Source organism: Brassica napus, chromosome C1 (assembly GCF_020379485.1).
Source record: "Brassica napus cultivar Da-Ae chromosome C1, Da-Ae, whole genome shotgun sequence".
In the NCBI taxonomy this organism is placed as follows: domain Eukaryota; kingdom Viridiplantae; phylum Streptophyta; class Magnoliopsida; order Brassicales; family Brassicaceae; genus Brassica; species Brassica napus.
The window spans coordinates 29,387,876-29,412,944 of record NC_063444.1 but is presented as its reverse complement, the minus strand read 5'-3'; the positions used below and the strand labels follow the sequence as shown (position 1 = coordinate 29,412,944).

The 25,069-nt window shown below is 37.3% G+C and overlaps 1 protein-coding gene across 1 annotated transcript; it reads left to right on the top strand.

Moving 5' to 3' along the window:
* Window positions 1-324: 324 nt before the first annotated feature.
* On the top strand, window positions 325-1,311 carry LOC106349970. The gene has a single exon (XM_013789926.2). It carries the CDS (start codon window positions 325-327, stop codon window positions 1,309-1,311), a length of 987 nt encoding a protein of 328 aa, XP_013645380.2.
* The last annotated feature ends 23,758 nt before the right edge of the window (window positions 1,312-25,069 follow it).

Genomic DNA, 25,069 nt, shown 5'->3' with positions numbered 1-25,069 from the left:
TTTAAAATCTATAAATACACTTACAATCCATTCATTTCATTTCATATTTCTCCAAAATCTTATTATACAAAAAAAAAGTATTTTCATTTATCAAAAAAAAATGTTTAATCCGATTTTTTGTTCTTACAATCGGGTTTTTATCTGCTGCTTTCTATAATTTGCTCGTTGGAGAATTCTCTCCTGAAGAAAATGTGTTTATTTTAATTTTAATTTTTATGAATTTGTATTACTTGTAATCGCAATGCTTATCCCTGCACCTCGAATATTTAAATAAATTAATATTTCTAATCACGTTATTTATAATTATTTGATTTTAGAAATCCAATGGCAAACATGGAGAACCTCCAATTTCCCGCTCTAGACATCACCGGTACCAACTACATTTCATGGGTTAAAAATGTCGAACTTCATCTTGAATCTCTTGGTTTATCCGATACCGTTAAAGAGAATAATACTTCAACGCCTCAAGAAAAGACTAAATCGGTGATCTTCCTTAGAAGACACCTTGATGAAAGTATTATTTATGACTATGCCAACATGAGAGATCCAAAAGAACTATGGAAGTCGCTGAAAGATCGTTTTGATCATCAGAAAGACATAACACTTCCACTTGCTCGGGATGAATGGCAGAGTCTGAGATTCCAAGATTTCGACAAAGTGATGAATTACAATTCTGCTGTGTTAGGAATTGTGGCCAAATTGAGATATTGTGGTGAAACGATCACCGAATCTCAAATGCTTGAGAAGACATACACCACATTCCACAAGAGCCACATCACCCTGCAACAAAATTACAGGTTGCGGGGATATACCAAATTTTCGGAATTGATTGTGGCGCTTCTCATAGCAGAAAAGAACAACGAGCTTCTGATCATGAATTACATGACTCGTCCAACTGGTTCTAAACCGTTTCCTGAAGCAAACGCATTAGATACGAAGAAACCAGTCAAAGAAAATAAGACCTTTCGGGGTCGCGGTCGTGGTGGTAAAACTACCGTGGACGTGGACGAATGTACAATCCACAAGATAGGAAGTCATTCCAGTGGGTCCGCTCAGAGCAATCCCCTAAGGGAAAAGAACACCAAGGAAATATCTCCCAAAAGCGAGAAGAAGCTTGTTTCAGATGCGGGTACTAAGGGACATTGGTCTCGTTTATGTCGTACCCCTGCACACCTTTGCGCTCTATACAAGGAGTCCGTCAAAAGGAAAGAAAAAGAAGTAAATTTTGCGGAACATTCTGAGGGTACAACGCACCTCGATGCGTCTGACTTTGTGAATGATTTCGAGGAGACCGCTATCACGGAAGCCTAAGTGCCCATCATGGGACTTTTGAAATTCCACAATTATACCATAAATAATTGTTGTTTGTGGAAGATTAATGTATAATTATTGTGTGTTCTTCACCTTCTTATGTATAATTATTATGTGTTTAACGTTTGCTAATGATGTATAATATTTTATGAATAATATTATCTTATGTTAATTCTTTTTTTTTTTGTCTCAGAAATGGACATTACAAATGGAACATCAACCAAGATCAATGCTAGAGATATTTGTATACCAGATAGTGGAACAACACACACTATTCTGAAACATAGAAAATATTTTTCTGAACTAAAACCGACAAATATCACTGTTAACACAATATCGGGTCCTACAGACTTGATCGAAGGGATTGGTAAAGCCCATTTAACGTTACCCAATGGGACAAAATTCTCGATAAATAATGCACTATTTTCTCCAAATTCTAAAAGGAATTTGTTGAGTTTTAAAGACATATATGTTCAAGGATTTGATACCCAGTCTGCAACTGAAGATGGAAAGAAGTATATGTATATTACTCTTGAGAAATCGGGAAAATAAAAGGTGTTGGAAAAATTACCAAAACTCTCTTCTGGTCTGCATCATACATATATAAGTGCCATTGAATCACATTTGGTGATTAAGGAAAATTCTAGTGATTTTACACTATGGCATGATCGTCTTGATCATCAAGGCACTACAATGATGCGAAAAATCATCGAGAACTCACATGGTCATTCACTGAAACAGCAAGAAGTTGGTCAGGGGAATAAAATGACATGTAATGCGTGTTCTCTTGGAAAGTTGATTATAAGACCATCACCCACCTAAATAGATAAAGAGTTACCAAAGTTCCTTGAACGAATTCAAGGCGATATTTGTGGATCTATACATACACCTTGTGGACCATTCTATTATTTTATGGTAATGATCGACGCGTCAAGTATATGGTCACACATTTGTCTATTGTCCTCTCGAAATGTGGCATTTGTGAGATTTTTATCTCAGATAATCAAACTAAGAGCTCAGTTTCCTGATTATCCGATAAAGAGAGTTAGACTGGACAATGCCGGTGAATTTACCTCCCAAGCATTCAATGATTATTGTATGGTAACTAACTGGAATTGATGTTGAACATCCTGTTGCTCATGTTCATACACAAAATGGTTTGGCTGAATCATTAATTAAACGTCTGCAACTGATTGCAAGACCATTTATTATGAAATCTAAACTCCCAACTTCTGTGTGGGGACATGCTATTTTGCATGCAGAAGCACTGATTCGGATGAGACCAAGTGCATATCAAAAATACTCTCCAATACAGTTAGCGTTTGGACGAGAACCAAACATTTCTCATCTAAGAATTTTTGGTTGCGCTGTATATATGCCAATTGCACCTCCCCAATATGCAAAGATGGGACCTCAACGGAGGTTAGGGATATATGTTGGTTGTGATTCTCCATCAATTATACGATACCTAGAACCGTAAACTGGTGACGTATTTACGGCACATTTTGCTGATTGCCACTTTGACGAAACAGTCGGAGTTAGAGGTCCGTCGAATTATGCATTTACAAAGCATCGCAAATCAACTACCCGATGCTTTTGCAGACACCAAATTGGTTACAAAATTACATATACCAGCTGCAAATGCTCCTACTCGTGTAGAAATGCCACATGAACGTGGAGTAGAAGATAATACACGAGAGTCTAAAATACGCTTGAGGCGTGGTAGACCTATTGGTTCTAAGGATAAGAATCCTAGAAAACGAAAGGAGGCAGAAAAACAAAATCCTTCCAATATAGCAGAAAAGTTGGATGAGATGAACAATGAGGTCGATGACAATGTTGAACATCATGATTCTGAAGAAAGTCATGAGATTTCTATTAATTACATTCATAATAGAAAAATATGGAATAGAAACAAAGTGAATGGTGTTGATGATTTTTTTCTCATACTTTGTTTCGAAGGAAGTAGATGAAGAGAGTGATGACCCTGAACTAAAATCTATTTCAGAATGTCAAAAGAGACATGAGTGGACAAAATGGAAAGATGCGATACAAGTTGAACTCGATTCACTTAACAAAAGAGAGGTATTTGGTCCTATTATAATCACACCTGAAGTTGTGAAACCAGTTGGGTAGAAATGAGTTTTAGTCCGGAAACGAAATGAGAAAAACGAAGTACTGAGATACAAGGCTTGTCTTGTAGCTCAAGGATTTTCTCAAAGACTTGGGATCGATTATGAAGAAACATATTCTCCTGTTATGGATGCAATCACATTTAGATTTTTGATGAGTCTTGCGGCTAATCAAAATCTAGAGATGCGGACGTTGTTACTACATACTTATACGGATCGTTGGACACTGATATTTTTATGAGAATCCCTGAAGGATTTAAAATGCCAGAACCATTAAGTTCTAAACCTAAAGAGTTATGTGCAATTAAATTGCAAAGATCATTATACTGTATAAAACAATCTGGACGCATATGGTATAATCGTCTCAATGAACATCTAACTAAAGAAGGATATGTAAACAGTCCTATATGCCCATGTGTTTTCATCAAGAAAAAAACGTCTGGATTTGTTATCATTTCTGTATATGTTGATGATATAAATATTATTGGGACTAAAGAAGAAATACAAAAGGCATCTGATTATTTAAAAGGAGAATTTGAGATGAAAGATCTCAGACAAACAAAGTACTGCCTTGGCCTACAGATAGAGCATTCTCAAAAGGGTATATTTGTACACCAGTCTACATATACGAAAAGAGTGTTGAAACGATTCAACATAGACAAATCAACTCCACTTAGTACTCCTAAGATCGTCAGATCACTTAATGTCGAAAATGATCCCTTTCGACCACATGAAGAAAATGAAGATATACTTGGTCCTGAAGTGCCATATTTAGGTGCAATAGGAGCACTTATGTATCTTGCTAATTGTACTCGGCATGATATATCATTTGCTGTTAATTTTTTGGCAAGATTTAGTTCATCCCCTACGCAAAGACATCGGAATGGGATCAAACATGTTTTTCACTATCTCCAAGGAACGATCGATTTAGGATTATTTTATTCTAAGAATACAAACGGAGAAATGGTTGGCTATGCAGATGCATGATATTTATCTGACCCCCATAAAGCTCGATCACAAACAGGGTACGTCTTCACAGTTGGAGGAATCGCTATATCATGGCGATCCCAGAAACAAACACTTGTAGCCACTTCCTCGAACCATGCTGAAATAACTGCTCTCCATTAAGCAAGCAGAGAATGTGTTTGGCTCAGATCAATAAGTAAACACATCCTATCAAGTAGTGGGATCAACGTCAACTCAAAACCGACCATCTTATACGAAGACAATGCATCATGTGTTGCTCAAACAAAGGAAGGATACATTAAAAGTGATCAAACCAAACATATTCCATCGAAGTTCTTCTCATACACCCAAGAACTTGAGAAGAATAAAGAAATTGAAGTGAGGTATGTTCGATCCTGTGACAATGCTGCTGACCTCTTTACGAAGTCACTACCCACTACGACATTCAGGAAACATGTTTACAATATTGGAATGCGTTATCAACAAAACCTGTAACGATAGTCTATTCGAGGGGAAGCTTCTACAGTTGTACTCTTTTTGCCTTACTGGTTTTCCCACTGGGTTTTCCAAGAAAAAGATTTTAATGAGGAAACTAAAAATGCACGATAAAACACTAATGATACTGGTCTCCAAGGGGGAGTGTTGCAAAAATCAATGCCTTACGTATTGTCTTCGAAGTGGATCCCATAAGTATTAATGTTTCAGAGTGAAATATGTCTCATATCTTCTCTATATATTGAACGTTTCAGTTCATTTGTAAAGTGCCCCTTTCGAACAATAATAATAACATCATCTTTCTTTCTTTGGTATATTTCTTCTTCTTTATGTTATTACTCTCTTTCTACACGTAGCACTTCTTTATTATTTACGTAAAACTTGTACTATAGTTAATAAAATATGAAACACAAAATGAAATGATATATAATATAATTATAACAATTTTTTTTTGATTTTTTATTTATTTAAATATTTATTTATTATATATATAAAGAACAAGGGTATAAAAGTCTTTTGCCGCTTAATGAAGAAAGTATTTTTGAAAATGTCCCTTTAGTGGTGGTAAAGATGAAAAGTGGTAGAATGAAAGTGGTAAACATATAATTTTCCCATATAAAATTGACATAAAAGTAATTACAACTTCAAATAATTACTTATTTGTTGAATAACTAAGCTTTTATCCGCGTTAATAAATAAATTCAATACAAAATAAAATTCAACACAAATAATAAGATATAAAATCGATATAAAATAATTTTTAACTTTTAGTAAGTACTAAAACATATATCAATTTTCTCTCCAAAAATAAGTAGTCCATTTATATTATTTTTATAATAATTATTTTCAATAATTTAAATATTCAAGTCCATGAATAATATAGAATTGGCATAATACAAATAAAAATTTAAATAATTAATTACATATTGTAATACTTATCATTTTACCCGCACTGAAAATATATTTAATACAAAACAATATTCAGTGTTGTCTAAGAATATATAATAAGAAAGAAAACTACATTTAATACAAATAATAATTAAAAAATAATATAATAATGTTTATGTACACAAGATATATGTAGATTTAATTTAAAACAAATACACGTGCAGCTGCACGGGTCAAAATCTAGTATTTATTAAACTTATGATCATTTTTAATAGGTTTTTTAAAATGCATTTTTAATATATGCATAATTAACGAATGTCCACATAGGTTGCCCAGTAATCGTAAAATAATTACACATGGTGCTTGCAGCCAGGTATCATGTGGTAATTCTTGGGATATCCACAGTGAGTTCTTTTCGAGAAGTCCTCGGAAGACTTTATCTGTTATTTAAGAGTTAACATCGGTAAGTATTAACTGAATGGGTTTTCGTTGAAACCCATTTCCTGATTTTTCAATACATAACCTTATCAACCAATTTCTATGTTATATGAAGTTTGGAAAATCGGTTTGCTATGTTACTATCAAAAGGATCAATACTTCCAAAAATTGGTATTATTGGACATGCAAAACCTGTAATCTTAAACTTCAAGAATATGATGAGTTTTCGGACGATGATGAGACTTAACTGAACTGATGCAGCCCTATTCATCAACAAACAAATAAACTAAAGGTTTGGCTTATGGGGCTGGGTTTAAACGACATGGGCTTGAAGATTTATGTAAAATGTGCTTATGACCATGCTTCATTCCAAAGAAGAAAGACCCTACAAGAAAATACATGTCATGGTCGAATAATATATCAATCTGACGGCAATTTAAAGACCGGCGACAAGGCAAAATAAAACGGCCATCCAAGGAGTTTTGCGAACACAATTTCCCAAATTCGGTCAAAAGTTTTGGTCTTTGGTCAAGTCAATATTCTTAGTCAAGTCTTCATGGTTTTTAGAGATTTATAGTTTCTAGAATTGACTACAATATTCATGTCTATCCACAACATATTATGTAAAGGTTTGCTTTGTATTGTTTTAATCAGGCAACATTTTTAATAAAATTTACTTTTAAAATTATTGAATCTTTTGTTCATCGGAACATCGTAATGCTAGGAGTTAATTCTTCATAAGAAATTCGCCACTGATCATTATTTGTGGGAACACCTCTCATAATCATTGGCACTTCTATAAAAGAGATTGATCCATCCGCAAATCAGTCTCTGAAGACCATCTCATCGATCTTCGACTTCATTCCATCATCCATTCCACCTTCCTTTGGTCGGTTTTTCGAACAAAGCCTATCCATCACCAACCTTCAAGTGCAATCCTCGAGAGAATTCTATTATTTGGTATCAGAGCAGACTTGAGGTTTCGATGTTCAGTTCTGTCATTCATCATTCTCATCTTTCCATCTTCTGCAAAAATAAAAATAAAAAAAGGAGGGCAACGAGTAGCCAAGAGATCATCTCATCTGAAGTTAAACCAAGACAGCTCAATCATCTTTCGTAATGCTATTGCTAGGCGAGTGATTCCCGAAGGCAGACCATATGCATACAATATGGGAAGACTCTCACGGCCACCGGTTCTACCTTATGACTGATTTTAGGGAAAATCGTTTTAAAGGACGAGGGGATGATGCAAACCTATTCAGCAACAAACAAATAAACTAAAGGTTTCGCTTATGGGCTTGGGTTTAAACGACATGTGCTTGAAGAATTATGTAAGATGTGCTTATGATCATGCTTCATTCCAAAGAAGAAAGGCCCAACAAGAAAATACATGTCATGGTCGAATAATATATCAATCTGACTGCAATAAAGTCCGTCGACTTGCAAAAAAAAAGGGCCATCCAAGGAGTTTTGCGAAAACAATTTCCCAAATTCGTTCAAAGTATTGGTCTTTGGTCAAGTCAATATTCTTAGCAATCTTCATGGTTTTAAGAGATTTATAGTTTCTAGAATTGACTACAATATTCATGTCTATCTACAGCCTATTATATAAAGATTTTGCTTTGTATTGTTTTAATCATGCAACCTTTTTAATAAAATATACTTTTAAATTTGTTGAATCTTTTGTTCATCGGAACATCGTAATGCTAGGATTTAATTCTCCGTAAGCAATACGCCTCTGATCAATATTTGTGGGAACACCTCTCACAATCATTGGCACTTCTACACAAGGGATTGATCCATCAGCAAATCAGTCTCTGAAGACCATCTCATCAATCTTCGACTTCATTCCATCATTCATTCCACCTTCCCGTGGTCGGTTTTTCCATCAAAGCATATCCATCACAAACCTTCAAGTGCAATCCTCGATAGAGTTCTATTATTTGGTATAAGAGCAGGCTTGAGGTTTCGATGTTCACCTCTGTCATTCATCATTCTCATCTTTCCATCTTCTACAAAAAAAAAAAAAAAAAAAGGAATTCAACGAGAAGCCAAGAGATCATCTCATCTGACGTTAAACCAAGTCAGCTCAATCATCTTTCGTAATGGTATTTCTAGGCAAGTGATTCCTGAAGGCAGACAATAGGCATACGTTGTGGGAACACTCTCACAGCCACCGGTTCTACATTATGACGGATTTGAGGGCAAATCGTTTAAAATGACGAGGGGATGATGCAACCCCATTCAACAACAAACAAATCAACTAAAGGTTTGGCTTATGGGTTTGGGTTTAAATGACATGTGCTTGAAGATTTATGCAAGAAAGGCCCAACAAGAAAATACATGCCATGGTCGAATAATATATCAATCTGATGGGAATTCAAATACCGTCGACCATGCAAAAGGAAACGACCATCGAAGGAGTTTTGTGAACACAATTTCCCAAATTCGCTCAAAAAGTATTTGTCTTTGGTCAAGTCAATATTCCTAGTCAAGTCTTCATCGTTTTAAGAGATATATAGTTTTTAGAATTGACTAGAATATTCATTTCTATCCACAGCCAATTATATAAAGGCTTTGATTTGTATTATTTTAATCATTCAACCTTTTTAATAAAATCTACTTTTAAATTTGTTGAATCCTTTGTTCATCATAATGCTAGGAGTTAAATCTCCGTGATAAATTCGCCCCTGATCATTATTTGTGGGAACGCCTCTCACGATCATTGGAACTTCTACACAAGAGATTGATCCATCCCAAATTAGTTTCTGAAGACAATCTCATCGATCTTAGACTTCATTCCATCATCCATACCACCTTCCTTTGGTCGGTTTTTCGAATAAAGCCTATCCATCACCAACCTTCAAGTCCAATCCTCGAGAGAGTTCTATTATTTTGTATCAGAGCAGACTTGAGGGTTCGGTTTTCACTTCTGTCATTCATCATTCTCATCTTTCCATCTTCTACAAAAATAAAAATAAAGAAAGGGGTTCAACCAGAAGCCAAGAGATCATCTCATCTTAAGCTAAAACGAGACAGCTCTATCATCTTTCGTAATGTTATTGCTAGGCGAGTGATTCCCGAAGGCAGGCCATAGGCATACAATGTGGGAAGACTCTCATGGCCACCGGTTCTACATTATGACGAATTTGTGGGTAAATCGTTTTAAAGGACGAGGGGATGATGCAACCCTATTCAGGAACAAACAAATCAACTGAAGGTTTGGCTTATTTGTCTGAGTTTAAACGACATGTGCTTGAAGATTTGTAAAATGTTCTTATGATAATGCTTCAGTTCAAAGAAGAAAGGCCAAACAAGAAAATACAAGCCATAGTTGACTAATATATCATTCTGATGGCAATTCAAAGACCGTCGACCATTCAAAAGGAAACTACCATCCAAAGAGTTTTGCGACACAATTTCCCAAATTCGCACAAATGTCTTTGTCTTCATGGTTTTAAGAGATTTATAGTTTCTAGAATTGACTACAATAATCACTTCTATCCACAGCCAATTATATAAAGGCTTTGCTTTCTATTGTTTTAATCATTCAACTCTTTTAATTGAATCTACTTTATTTGTTGATTCCTTTGTTCTTCGGAATATCGTAATGCTAGGAGTTAATTATCCGTAAGTAATTCTCTTCTGATCATTTTTTTGTGGGAACGCCTCTCACGATCATTGGCACTTCTAAAAAGGGATTGATCTATCAGCGATCTTCGACTTCATTCCATCATCCATTCCACCTTCCTTTGGTCGGTTTTTCGATCAAAGCCTATCTATCACCAACCTTCAAGTGCAATCCTCGGGAGAGTTCTACTGCGAAGTAAAATTGTGGCGATGTTAATCTGGTTTATCCAAGGTATCATAATATTAAATATGTTTGTTTGATTTTATAATACTATAAATATATTTTATGTTTTTAGGTATTATTTGTTTGTGCACATGACGATAATGATGAAACTATGTTTTTGATATTGATCAAATTGCTGAAAGTTTCATCGGAATATCTGCGGATCATTTGATGCTGGAATACGACGAGGTAAGTTAATAATTATAAATTCATTTCATTGTGATTCTAATATATTAAAAAATCTTCTTATCCTTTTTAGCTTTATCACATATTAGTTTCCTGAGTTGTTTAATTCTAAGAGAATTATTTTTAAAGTTTCACTCAAAGGAGACAATAATAAGTTTGGAAACTCACATTATGTTGTGGACTGTTATTTGGATGATGAATACATTATAGATGAGTGGCTTAAAAAAAAGACTACAAAAAAATCTCCCAGACTATTTTAATTTGCTCGAGTAGTTTTGAATATTTTTTTTGTTCTTTCTCTTATGTTATGTATAACTATCAATAACAAAGGAAAGTGAAAAATTATATGAAACGTGGAGTGTGGAAAAAAGAAACTTGTATTCCAATCCCTAACTTATTAATGCTGAAGAATTTAAAATAACAAAACTTTTTAGTAGATTAATAACAACTAGGTGGATGCCCGCGATTTCGCGGATTTGAATGTTTTGTAACAACATATTTATTATAATTTTTAAAATTAAAAAATGTTTTTATTATTATGTGTTTTTTGTTAAATATTTTTCTAAGAATGATTGTTTTTTCAAAAGGATAAATATAACTATTTTAAATACTTTTGATATTTTTTATTGATAATTGTACTAAAATTAATTATATATAATATTCATTATTCAGTTTTTGATAAAATTCCTTAAGTTTTGAAGGTATATAATACTAAAACTTTTGAAATATTTTATATGGTTTAGAAATACTTGATTCCTAAAAATTATTTTATGAAGCATATATATATTATATAAATCACATATTTAACTACCATAAATTATTTTGTGCAATATATATAGGTCGTTTGGATAATGATAAAACTAGTTCTAGAAATTATTTTCTTACTCATAAAAAAAATGAAAATCATTAATAAATCAAATTATAATATTATTTCTCATACTCTCTAAATGATCGACACCTAACAAAAAATAAATTAAGTGATTTCTTATTTAATATAAAATGAAATTTAAAATTAGATTTTATAAACTAATTTATAAGCTTGTCTAAATGACTTAAAAGCTCCTATCATAATTTAAAACATATGATGAGCTAAGATAAATAATTTTATAAATGTATTTATAATTTTTATAAATGGTTTATAAAGCTTGTATGAATTTTATTAGACATTAATAGTTTATATAAGGCTTTATATAAGAATAAAATTTATTATATCAATTTTAGTAAAAAACATTGTTTATTGTTTTATGTAGTTTACAAATATATAAAAAATTGATCAAACATTATTAATCTTTCTATAGTTTTAACAAATAGTTACCATAAACAATTATTTGTAATATTATGTAGATTTTTGGCAAGTGATATTAACTGTTTAGAGACTTATTTTTTTCTATTAAATCTAATTAAAATAAAAATAAATAAAATTAAAAATTATCGACCAGTCAATTTGTAACAATTTTAAAAAATTTCATAAATGATCGACACAAGATTTTAGGATGAGATTTTAAAAAAATATTTTAAAAACTAATTTATAAGCTCTTGCAGATGACTTACAAACTCTTATGATAATTTAAAATATACAATAAGCCAAGATAAATAATTTGATAAATATTTTTATAGATGATTTATAAAGCATATAATATGAACTTTAAAAGATGTTAATAGTTATTATGATAATTTATATAAAATATAAAGCTTTTAAATAAGAATATAAAATTATTATATTGATTTATATAAACGGTTTGTCGTTTATTATTTTATGTATTTTAAAAATATAAAAAATTAATCTATATTAAGTAATATCAACCAATCAATTTATAACAATTTTTACTTTCATATATGAACGACACATAAGAAAAGGTCCATTAAGTCACTTATCAATTAATATATAGTAGGATGGTAGAATGAGATTTTAAAATTAATTTTATAAATTAATTTATAAGCTCTCATAGATGACATACAAACTCTTATAATAATTTAAAATATACAATAAGCCAAGATAAATAATTTGATAAAAAAAATTTATAGATGATTTATAAAGAACGTAATATGAACTTTAGAAGATGTTAATAGTTATTATGATAATTTACACAAAATGATGTAAGAAAAAGAGAGATAATTTACACAAAATGTAATGTTTTTAAATAAGAATATAAAATCATTATATTAATTTATATAAACAGTTTGTCGTTTATTATTTTATTTATTTTATAAATATAGAAAATGATCAATTTATTTCTATTTCTATAATTTAAACAATTAGTTACCATAAATAATTATATGTAATATTATGTAAATAATTTGGCAAGAGATATTAATTAGTTATAGACTTATCTTTCTTTTTAGACCTAAATAAAATAAATAAAAATTAAAAATCATCGACCAATCAAATTATAACAATTTTGTAAGACTTCACCTATGATGGAAACGTAAGCAAAAGTGAATAAAGTGACTTCTTAATTAATATATAGTAGGATTTTGTCATTATTGCTAATGTGGCAAACTCACAGATCATCTCAACCAGCCAACTAATGCCATTAGTACGTATTATACATTTTTATACTATGACAGGTATAACATAGTTTGTTTAATAGAAAGACTAAATCAATTAGATCGCTCACAGAGCCGACGAGGCTAAGCCGGTAACAATGGAGTCTGGCCACAGTTCGATGAATGAGACTAATTCAATGGCATCCGTTGATAAATTGCCGATCGTGATCAATTAAACGGAAGTCCTATCAATGGAAATTGCCTCTTATGTTTCTCAGTCTTCCATCACCACATATTTTCTCCGCCCCAATCGACAAGGCGACATGACACTAACAACATAGGAGATAATCGTGGCGGTGGAAGCGAAGACGGAGGAAAGCATAGCGGGGATAGTGATAGCAGTGAGGACATGGAAATGAATATGAACAAGGTAATAATGTTATTGGCTGAGTCTGAGACGAAATTGGAGAGTTTACCCAATGATCAGGTGCTTATGACCCGCTTCCTCCGGTTACTCGAGCCTCGGATATGGGTTGTGATAGGGTAGCTGATGCAGTTTATTGGGTTTAGAATTGTTGTGCGATTTTAGCTAACATGTTTGATATGTGTTGATTTTTATGATACATCTGATGCGTATGAATGTGATATCAGTCAAATTACCCTAGAAGTGAATTACTCTCTCAAATAAGAGGTTCAGTTGTAATAATTAGGGATCAAATCCACAGAGACTATACGATTATACAATAGATTTGTAGTCTTCGAAATAAAGCAAGACAATTATGTTTAAAGCAGTAAATTGGTTATCGAGAAAAGTATTTGTTCAATTGAATGGTTTTAGGTTGTAAACTGATTTGGGAAGGGGTTAGACTTGGGTAAATTCTCTGGTATGACAAGATCGTAATTGTAACAGAGTTGTTTAGGAACTATTAATTTTATGTTCTCGAACTCAAACTTTAGATATAATCTATCAACTTCCGCTTGTTTAAATTATCTGATGTCTAGATCTAAGATTTCAGCTGTTGCTTGTTGATCTTGAGAAAGTGTCGATCGATGATTCAATAAGAATATCGATCGATACACCTTTTAGACCGAGCAGGTTTGATTAGGTTCTCTGACTTTCTAGACCAACTTCCATGTGTATCTAGTAAATTAGATCATACTAGTTAAGTTTCAAGAAATTAACCAAGCTTCCGCTTGCGCTAGACTTAGCATTAAGAGTTAACTAGATGAAAGAACTATTAAAAATCCTAACAACAGTTCATATTAGCAATACATAAATCACCCCTTGAAGAGCCCTAATCTAACAATAGAAGTTCTCAGACATATTCATAAGAAACATAGTCATGATGGTCTGAATAATACTTAAAGTGAAATGAGTGTGAAAAGTAACAAGACAAAGTAAGAAATAAGGGAGTTCAAGATCTTCTATGTTATGAAGCTCAGATCTCTCTCTCCTCTACTAAACTCTTCAAGCTATCAAGTATACCTCCTCTTCAAGTGTGTAACAATGGTGGAAGAAGTCTCAAGAAGGTCTGCCTCCAAAATGATACAAAACCCTAATAAATAGCCTAACATGCACCATAGACTTATGGTGCAATAACTTGGGGTTTTGGGTAAAACTTGTAATTTCCTTAAATGCTGTTCTCACGGATGGCTCGCCGTTGATCGACATCCGTAGCTCTCTGTCAATCAATGGTGGAAGTGATCTGTCGATCGATGGTTATAACAAATAATTGATCCGCCTTAGTAACTCTCCAAAAGGTTCCAAAATGCTCCGAAATCACCATTCCCCTCAAATGAGTACGTAAACCTGTAAAAGCTCTGAAAAGACTCCTAATGCATGTAAAAGACTCTAAAAATATATATAAATCATGGTTGAAAGTGGTTAAAATCCATGACATATCAACACCCCTAGACTTATCTTTTTGCTTATCCTCAAGCAAAACATAAAATTAAGTGTCTGAGAAGGGTTTAAACAGCATGGACTCATTTGATTTAAAATCAACTACTCACACTTCTGCAATTTATGATAGATGGAAATGATTCATCACTAACCTTAGATGCTTTCAATGTACTATACACTAGTTTAGTCACCATACCATATAGTAACACAACTTAACTAATAGCTACCCCTCTACTGACCTCATTTCTGCATAAAGTAAATGTGTAGGCTACATCTTGCGAATATAAATCACTGAACACGTGAAATCAACTCAAGCAAGTATCTGGATCCATAGGTAAACCTTTCTAATTCTCCGTCTCTCTTCTCTCTTTTCTGAATCGAGATTTTTTTTTTTGGCAAAGTTGTAGGCGAATAGTGGGGTCACCGATAATGTATCTACCCCTCGCTTCCAAACGATGTGTGATCATTCTATTAGAGTAGAATAATGGGGTCGCAAAAGACACTCCTACCCCTCTAAACCGAAAGAAATCATCTCAATCTTTTATAATTATTGATGCTAAAGAGAGGTGGAGAGAGAACTAGGGACACTAAGTTTAATTCCTTCCACACTTACAGGAGGATTTCGATCAAATGTATTTCAAGCCCCAAGATAAGCAAGTAGAGTAAATTAAGGTTGGAGATCAGCTTTGGTTTCTCCAGGTATTCTTAGCAAGTGTGGATGTGAGCATTATGTGATACACTGCGGTGTTTCTATCTAATACATCATGCAGGTAGTAAATCTAGATGGTGCTAGAAAGTCGTTAGAGTAGTAATCAAATCGTATATGATCATAATCTCTTTCTTGACTCAATAAAACCCAAATTTATTTATTTATTTTTCTTTTTATAAAAGCTAACATAGAATGCAATGTTAGTAAACTCCTCCCCCAGACTTAAACAACACTGTCCCCAGAGATAGTTAGTCTAAGTTATGTTCTGGAATAAATCATAAATACTTAAAGCAAATGTTATATTTTAAGAAGGAATTTCGTACCGGTCTGTCCCTAGCATCGATTGCCACCGTGACCTTGGTGTCAATCGCTAATGTAACATCAGTATCGATCGCCACCGTAGTGTTGGTGTCAATCGACAGTGCAGAGACAAAAAAACTCTGCACCATGGTTAGCGTGTTTTGGTCCAACTCATCAGATCATTCCACCAAGTTAGCTCTGTCAGACAATCCAAACACACATAAAGGTCAGCATATAAATAATCTAAAGTCATAGCATAATGATAAAAGTTCAAACACGAATCCTAAATGTTCGAAAATAGAAATAAAGCATAATAGCTAAGGGATAGAAATAGGAGGGCTAATCCTCCTCGGTGTCCTCATCGGACTCATCGTTGGGCTTGCCTGGTGGACCTGCAGCTGATGGAGATTTGGCGCGCATACTCCCTCTCGAGAAACAGCGACACTGTGACACCTTCGCCCAGATGGCGTGAAGGGAGTCCACAACAATGCGCTGGAAGTCTCCATGATCCTGCATGGAAATGTCAGGGATGTGCGGGAAGTCAAGGACCACCGGCTGGGATCGTTCAGCTGCTCTGGCCGCTCGAGGCATGGGACGTCTGTGAGGTATGTTCGCCGGGTTGCGGGGGAGAAGTGGGTCTGGATGGAACTCAAATTGAGCGAGGTCGCTCTGAAGATCGGTGACATACCGCTGTGGCAACTCTAGCAAGTATGTACGTGTGGCATCTCTGAAACTCCAGAAACAGTCGTCCTTCATCCATTGCGCATACGTCAGATGCTCAGCGTCCATGTAGGCTCGGGTCCTGATGACTGTAGCCTCTGCCAGAGGGATACCAAGGTGCATGAAGGTCAGAGTAGGAAGACTCCCAACTCGCTCCTTCTTCAGTCTCCTGCCTCCGATCGGCTTCATCTTCAGCTTCATCAAGTGCTCAGCAAAAACAGCCCCAAGGTTGGGCCAAAGGTCGTCCACTGGCTCCACGATCTCACCAAATGGGACTAGACTCCTCACCGTGTAGTAGAGCATTTTGAGCTCCTGTACCCGAACCTTTTTCGGTTCCATCTTGCACAACAGCGTGTTGGCAAGGACCTTGAGGAAGTAGTGTAAGGTGGGATGATGAATGTCGGTCTGAGTGGCTGTGCCGGAGTTGAAGTAGCCAGATGCCAAATGTCCCCACAACACTGACTGTCTGAGGAAAGGTGGAACGATGCAACGTGAGCGATCGCGGTTCTGGAACCCGTAGATGTCACAGAGTGTGAGGAGAGGTAACCTGTATCTAATGCCTTGGACGATGAAGGTCAGTATGCCCTTGCTCACCCTTCTCACCCGATCGTTGGCGTAAAAGACCAGCACTGAACTGTCTCACCATCTCGAGGTACAGGTCGTAAGAGTGTGTAGCCATAGTACCCAAACCCAGCTCGCTGATCAGCTCCTCTTGATCCGTCTCGAGCCCAAGTCTCCGTATAGTCGCCCAGTATTAAACGTGTGGGCTCGATGGAGACATTCAGCCATTCATTGTAGAACAAACTTTCATAGTCGTCCCACTCGTCCATGATCTCACGGTGGGTGCACTTGATGTCTTTGACAGCAGTGTGAGGGTCAGTGAAGTGCTCAAAGGTCTCGAGGGGTACCCCTTCCCTCTCTCTCGGCCAAGGATAGCTGTCCAGTTCCGGTTGTGCGTCGGAACTGCTGGCACGATCGAAACGTCTCTTTGTTCTCCTCTCACTGTCTGTCATCTGCAAGCAAAGATCAAAAGAGAAGAGTTAGAAGTTGGCAAGAATGTCGATGAGATGCGGATCGATGTCGATTGACACAGGATTGTCGAGATCGATCGATGGACTGAATGAAATGTCGATAGACGTTGTTATTGTCTTGTCGATCGACGGTTCAGTCTGAAACCTGCAAAAAATCAACATCCCGATTCGATTTCATATGAAGTTATAGGCACATAAATCAGTACAATACCCGTTTCTCATTGCTCTAGCAGTCCTAAGATTGTTAAGTTGAGTCACAATTTCGAGTTCCGGTTCATCTCAAGTATCAACCCTTGAAAACCTTAAGATTAAGAGATTTCGAAGTCATGCTTTGTAGATCGGTTGATTAAGTGAACAAAACAGATAGGGAGATGAAAATCGAGTAGATTAGGCTCAAGAACAGGCAAAATTGGTTTAGAAACGAGAGAGATATCAAAGGGTTGTGGTTTCCGAGTGTTTTTGCGATTTTAGGGCGAAGTCGACAAGGAGTCGACTTTAATAGGCCTGTGTCTCGACATTGGCAGTCGATCGACAGCAAGGTATGAATGTCGATCGACGGGCGTCGCTAATTTTGGTAGCTAATTTTGTAAATTTTTATTATATTATTATTTTTATTATATATATATATATATATATAAAGGAGAGAAATCTAAAAACTAAACAAAATTTCCAAAAGAATCAGTGGGTTGCTTCCCACTCAGCGCTTATTTCAAGTCATAAGCTTGACTTTCAAATAGAGCTACTCGGCGATTGGGGAGTTCAATCGTAGGATTTGACTGTCCGGGATAGTTGCTTCTGTCCATTAGTGTTTTACTCTCTGTCCATTGACTATGAATTCCTTTCCTTCGTTGCCTACTAAGGTAATGGCTCCATTAGGTCGTACTTCTTTGACCGTGTACGGGCCTGTCTATCGAGAACGGAATTTTCCAGGAAAAAGTGTCAGACGGGAGTTGTACAGGAGTACTTGGTCGTTAGGTTCGAAATGTCGGGAGATGATTCTCTTGTCATGATAGGCTTTTGCTTTTTCCTTGTATAATTTTGAATTTGCATATGCAAGGTGTCTAATTTCATCTAACTCGTTAAGTTGAATCCGTCTCCTTTCAGCAGCTAGCTTGATATCGAAGTTTATCCGTTTTACTGCCCAACCTGCTTTGTGTTCTAACTCAACCGGTAAATGACAAGCTTTTCCGTAGAGTAAATGGAATGGTGCTCTCCCCCCAAAGGGGTTTTGAAAGCTGTTCTGTAGGCCCACAAAATATTATCTAGTATTTTCGACCAGTCTAATGCGACCCGGATCAGCCTCATCGACCAAGGTATGATGATCAAGAACACATCAGCTAAACCCAACTTTCAAACCTGTCAAACAAAAGACACGAAAGTTGGGACCAGAACGCGCTGGTGTGGTTAACGACGAGGTCGAAAAACTCCTGAAAGTTGGATATATAACAGAGTTGGGGTATCCTGACTGGTCGCTAACCCAGTCATTGTCAAAAAGAAAATCGGAAAGTGGCGTGTGTGCGTCGATTTCACCGATCTCAATAAGGCATGTCCAAAGGATAGCTTCCCACTGCCACACATCGATCGTTTGGTCGAAGCGACGGCATGGAACAAACTCTTGTCCTTCAAGGACGCATTCTCCGGGTACAATCAGATCATGATGAACCCCAACGATCAAAAGAAAACTGCATTCATAACTGACCGCGGCACTTACTGCTACAGGGTGATGCCATTCGGTCTTAAGAATGCTGGCACAACTTATCAACGACTCGTCAACCGTATGTTCTCCGAACAACTTGGAAAAACAATGGAGGTGTACATCGATGATATGCTCGTAAAATCCCACCAGGAGCAAGATCATATCGGTCACCTCCAAGAATGCTTTAAAAGGCTAAACCCACACAATATGAAACTTAACCCCGCAAAGTGTAGGTATGCAGTAGCATCGGGATAATTCCTGGGGTATCTCGTCACCTTCCGCGGAATCGAGGCCAATCCGAAACAGATCACATCTCTGATCGAAATGGCATCCACGAGAATGAAGCGAGAGGTGCAGAGATTAACCGGGAGAGTCACAACACTCAACCGCTTTATCTCGTGATCAACGGATAAGTGTTTGCCTTTTTACGACACCTTGAAGGGGAACAAGAAATTCGAGTGGACCAAAGAATGCGAAAAAGCTTTCCAACAACTGAAACACTACTTGGCCACTCCCCCGGTGTTCGCAAAACCCATAGAAGGGGAACCAATGTCCTGTACATCGTAGTATCAGTCACGGCTGTGAGCGGCGTCCTCATCCGAGAGGAACACAGCGAGCAAAAGCCCATCTTTTACGTAAGCAAAACTTTGCTCGATCAAGAGACACGTTATCCGACGATGGAAAAACTGGCGCTTGCGGCCAAAATGTCAGCACAAAATCTAAGGTCGTATTTCCAGTCCCATACAGTCGTAGTGCTTACATCGTTCCCACTGCGGACGATCTTGCATAGCCCCAGTCAATCTGGAAGGTTAGAAAATGGGCAATGGAGCTGAGCGAGTACGACATCGAGTACCGAGCGAAAGCTTGCGCAAAATTGTTGGGGTCAAAATCGGTCAAGACGGAATCAATGTCTGAAAGTCCCCGGAAAATATTTCTCGCAATAAAAATTTCGTATAATTTTTATTCAAAAGGTTATACGACGAGTTCTTGATATATTTTATCAACAACAAGAATCAAACATTGTTGGGGTCAAAAACGGTTATCTCGAAATAAACGTCCAAAAATTACGTTTTTGTACGAAAGGTTTCTCAACACACTCTCGACAAAATTTCATGAGCAAAGGGCTCAAGAGAAATGGATCACGGAACCAAACACGCAGTCCAACTCGTTCGTTCGGACCTTTTGAGGTGCAGAACTGCACAAACACGTCAGATGTTTAGCTATGGATGAAGACCTTCCCATGGTTTGATTGAGCCCATCTTTTGACAAAAGATAGAGCTTTGAGTTATATTTCCAATGCCACCGGTCTGAGGTCAATCAGCATCCTATAGCATAAGTTATTCCCATTTTATTGAAGGGTGGGCAGAGCACACCGTCCAGCTCGGGGGATGCCCAAGCTGGATCGAACAAGCGACCAGCTCGGCCATCCGCCGAGCTGGACCAGTCCAGTTCGGCAGACAGCCGAGCTGGATCGAACACGCGACCAGCTCGGGCATCCGCCGAGCTGGACTAGTTCAGTTCGGGGGATGGCCGAGCTGAAACGATTGTGCTATCTTCATCCCGTCCTCGCAGCTCCCCCCCTTCGGGATTAGATCGAACCTGCTCTTGTTTCATCTCGATCGGAGTCACCGTTGGAACTTTACGATTTAAAAACCGCAAAAACTCGTTCTCTCGAATAACATTCGGATAGATCGTATAAAACGGCAACAGTTAGCTGAACACCTCGAATTGCCTACGTTATACGAGGAATTTGAATGTTCTTCGGAATCGACGTCGTTTCGAAAGCGCTCTTTTTATAAAATCGTAAAAACGCCTAAGTCGGAAAATGGCCCGAAAGGGCCCAGAACGCGGCTAAGAGCCCACTTACGATTTTATACCAAAATAAGCCCAATCGTTATGACGGTTTCTCTCTCGTTTCTCAGCCGATTTTGGTGATTCTTGCGCTTAATCCACTCGATTTTCACTACCCTATCTGTTTAGTTCACTCAATCAACCGATCTACATGGTATGACCTCAAAATCTTCTAACTTTTAGATTTTCTAGATTTGATATTTGATGATAAAAAGAACACGGATTTAAGTACGATTTGAAATGAATTAGGTTGATAGAACGTTAGGATAAGAGTATAAGACTGCATTATATGACTAATGTGTTGAATGGATTTAATTTGCGATGTTTGAGTTTTTTCAGGTTTCATGTTCGACCATCGATCGACAATACCATACCTCTTTCAATTGATTATTCAAGAAGATTGACGATCGATGTTGACAATCGTTCATCGATCGACATCGACCACTGATTTTTAGCCGAGGTAACAAAGAGACGCTATGATCGTCCCAGCAGCTCCAATGCACCACCACCAGTGTTTGATCGCCACCCTTGGCCAAGGGAAAGGGAAGGCGAACCCATTGAGACATGGGAGAATTACGCCGATCCTAACGAGGCTGCCAGACACAAAAACTGCACCCACCGCGTGATCGAGAACGGTTGGGATGACTATGACAGCATGTTCTACAATGAGTGGCTGAAGGTCACCATCGAGCCCACGAGTTTCATCGACTGGGCAACTATACGGCAACTGGGCTTGAGGAAGACCTAGATGAGATGATCCGAGAGTTCATGGCCATGGTGCATGTCTACTACTCCAACGATAGAGTGAAGAGGATGAACGAGGGTGTTAGGGTATTTTTGTGTACAAGCGATCTGTGCTCAGCTCTACGGAATGATAGGAGGAAGGAGACACGTCGTTGAGTGTATTCTCCTGCTTCGATGTTGATAAACCAGGAGATCCTGCTCTTAGGATACTGCCATATGGGTATGAGCCAGTATATGTCATTGATGCCTTAGTAGTAGCATGGGAGATTGGTCGTTAGGCGGGGGCCGCCTACCGATAGTGAAGATCCCAGGGTCTTCTTGATCTATGATCGATGGTTCCGACTACCAGGGTCGGTCCTTGGGTGCCTTCTGATCTGTATTTGATGGCTCCGACCATCAGGGGCGGTCCTTGAGGTGTGGAACCGTGGAAGGTGTTTGGGTTTATAGCTGCATCCTTCAGTGGGGATTGCCTACGTACCCTTCAGTGAGGGATCAAGCCGTTTGTAGTTCATGTATATGGAGGCACGGAGCCTAGATGGGCGCGGAGCCTGATGGAGGCACGTAGCCTGATGGAGGCGCGTAGCCTAGGGAGCACGGGACCCTAGTGGGCACATGGCCTAATGGGCACGTAGCCTTGGGAGCACGGGGCTCTAGTGGGCACATGGCCTAATGGGCACGTAGCCTTGGGAGCACGTAGCTCTGTAGTTGGTAGGAGTCATCGGTTCTAGGGGGAACATGGCCGGAACAGATGGTAGACCTGTCGATATGCTGCAGTGAGCATGATGTGTCGAGGTGCTTCAGTGAGCATGGAGGGACCCTGCTGATGAGCTGGGGATCGTGGCCTGAGCCAGCAAGTAGAGTTGTAGACGTGCTGCAATGCGCATGGAACTTCATCTGGTTGATAGTAATCGCCGGAACCAGCCTATCATTGGCGTGTCGAAGAAGAAGGTCTTCTAGGCATGGAACCTTGCCTTGGCGGCTGTGGAATTGTGAGCTCTGGTCAAGGACGTCTCTCACCCCTTTCTTTAGGTTTAGAAACCTATATTTATAGTGGAGGTCATGCATCTCTCTTTGGATTTGGAAATATTCATTATATCCTTAGATAATAGAATATTTCCCTTTTTCTTAAGGGAGGTCATATGTATTGGAATACTTTCTCTTTCTCTGGGATTTATGGAGAGTCTCTCTTGTCCAAGCTGGTTATCTTATTAAAGAAAGATTTCCATTTATCCTAAGGCAGGATAAATCACTCGGCCTGGAAGTCGGAGGCTGGAGGCAGGGACCCAGACCCCGGGGAAGGGACCCAGACCCAGGGGTAGGAACCCGGAACCTAGAGGCAGGAACCTGGAAGCCGGAAGCTGGAGTAATCTCTTCATGAAATATTTTTCCCCAACAGAAGGTACACTGACTTTCTTCATCCGAGGCATCAGATACATGATCCTTCTCTTCACACTCTGTGACATCTACTGTGACATCTACCGGTTCCAGAACCGCGAGCACTCACGCTGCGTCGTCCCCGCCCTTCCTGGACAGTCAGACTTTTGGGGACACATGGCTTCTGGTCACTTCGACTCAGACGACGACAACGATGAGGATTAGTCCTCATCTTTCTATCTGTTATCCACTTACATTTTTTTTTTGGACTATTAGAATTTATGTTTGTACTTATTTTCTTATGCTATGACTTGAGACTATCTATTTTCTGATTTTTATGTGTGTTTGGATTGTCTAATACAGCTAACAATGCTGACTGATCTGATGAGTTAGACCCTATGACATGATCCGATGACGCAGAATTTCTGTCTCGGCGTCATCGATCGACACCAAAGTCACGGTGTCAATCGACGCTCGAGACAGAGGACATTGAGTCTAGTATTTATTCAGAATTTTTGATTTATTTCTTAACCAATCTTAGACAAAATAACACCGAGGACATTGAGTTTTATTGAGTCAATGTCCTCAGTGAGGTAGTTACTAATGCTAAGTTTTGTTTTGAGTTTTATATAACTAAAAATAAATTTCTGCAAAAGTTTTTAAATAAAAAGTTTTACTGAGTCAAGAAAGAGATTATAATTTTTTTCCATTTAATTACTACTCCAACCACTCTCTAGCACCACCTATATTTATTAAATGCATGATGTATTAGATGGAAACACCGCAGTGTATCACATGTAACTCACATCCACACTCATTGAGAATTCTGGGAAAACCAAATCTGACTTCCAAATTTAATCTACTCTACCTGCTCGTTTTGGGGCTTGGTATACATTAGATCAGAATCTTTATGCAAATCTAGAAGGTATTAAACTTAGTGTCCCTAGTTCACCTTCCACCTCTCTTCAGCATCCATTTTACAAAAAGATTGAAATGATTTCTTGCGGTTTATAAGGGTAGGAGTGTCTCCTACGACCCCATTATTTTACTCTAATAGAATGATCACACATTGTTTGGAAACGAGGGTTAGGAGCATCTCCTATGACCCCATTATTCGCCTACAACTTTGCCAATAAAAAAATCGGATTCAGAGAAGAGAGAAGAGAGAGGAAAAAACAGAAAGGGGCCTGTAGGCCCAGATACTTGCTTAAGTTAATTCCATGTATCCCTTGATCGATACTTCCAAGATGCAGCCTACACATTTACTTTATGCAGAAATGAGGTCAGTAGAGGGGTATGTCAGGAGGTATCAGTAGAGTTTTGAGATAAATGGTAATGGTGACTAAGCTAGAGTGTAGTACATTGAATCTTTTTTTTTTGTCACTGGTGTAGTACATTGAATCATCTAAGGTTAGTAATGATTCATTTCCACTTATCATAATTGCAGAAGTGAGAATAGTAATTTTAAATTTTGTGAATCTCTGCTGTTTCTAAAACCTTTTTCAGACCAATGTCCTATATTTTGCTTGAGGACAAGCAAAAGGATAAGTCTGGGAGAGTTAATAGGCCTTGGATTTTACCCACTTTTACCCATGGTTTACATATGTTTTTAGAATCTTTATATGCATTTTGGAGTCTTTGTAGAGTACTTACATGTTCAGGTGTTCAATGGAACAAAGTGATGATTTCGGAGCATTTTGGAGCTTCTATGAAAGCATTGCTGAAAACATGAAGGAGGAGCCGATTATGAGAGAAAATATCGATCGACGGATCACTATCAATGTTTAATGATGATTTAAGGAAATTACGATTTTTAGCCTGAAGTTCCAAGATATTACACTTTTAGTCCTTGACCGCATGTTAGGCTATTTACTAGGGTTTTTCATATTTTACCTAGAGAGAGACCTTTTAGAGATACATTTTGTAGAGACAGACATTTCTACACTACGAAGAGAGCATAGGATTAGAGATAGAGATCTGAACTT

Bases quoted from the DNA above. Each gene is read 5' to 3' on its own strand.
- LOC106349970 (XM_013789926.2), top strand. From the start codon at position 325: ATGGCAAACATGGAGAACCTCCAATTTCCCGCTCTAGACATCACCGGT.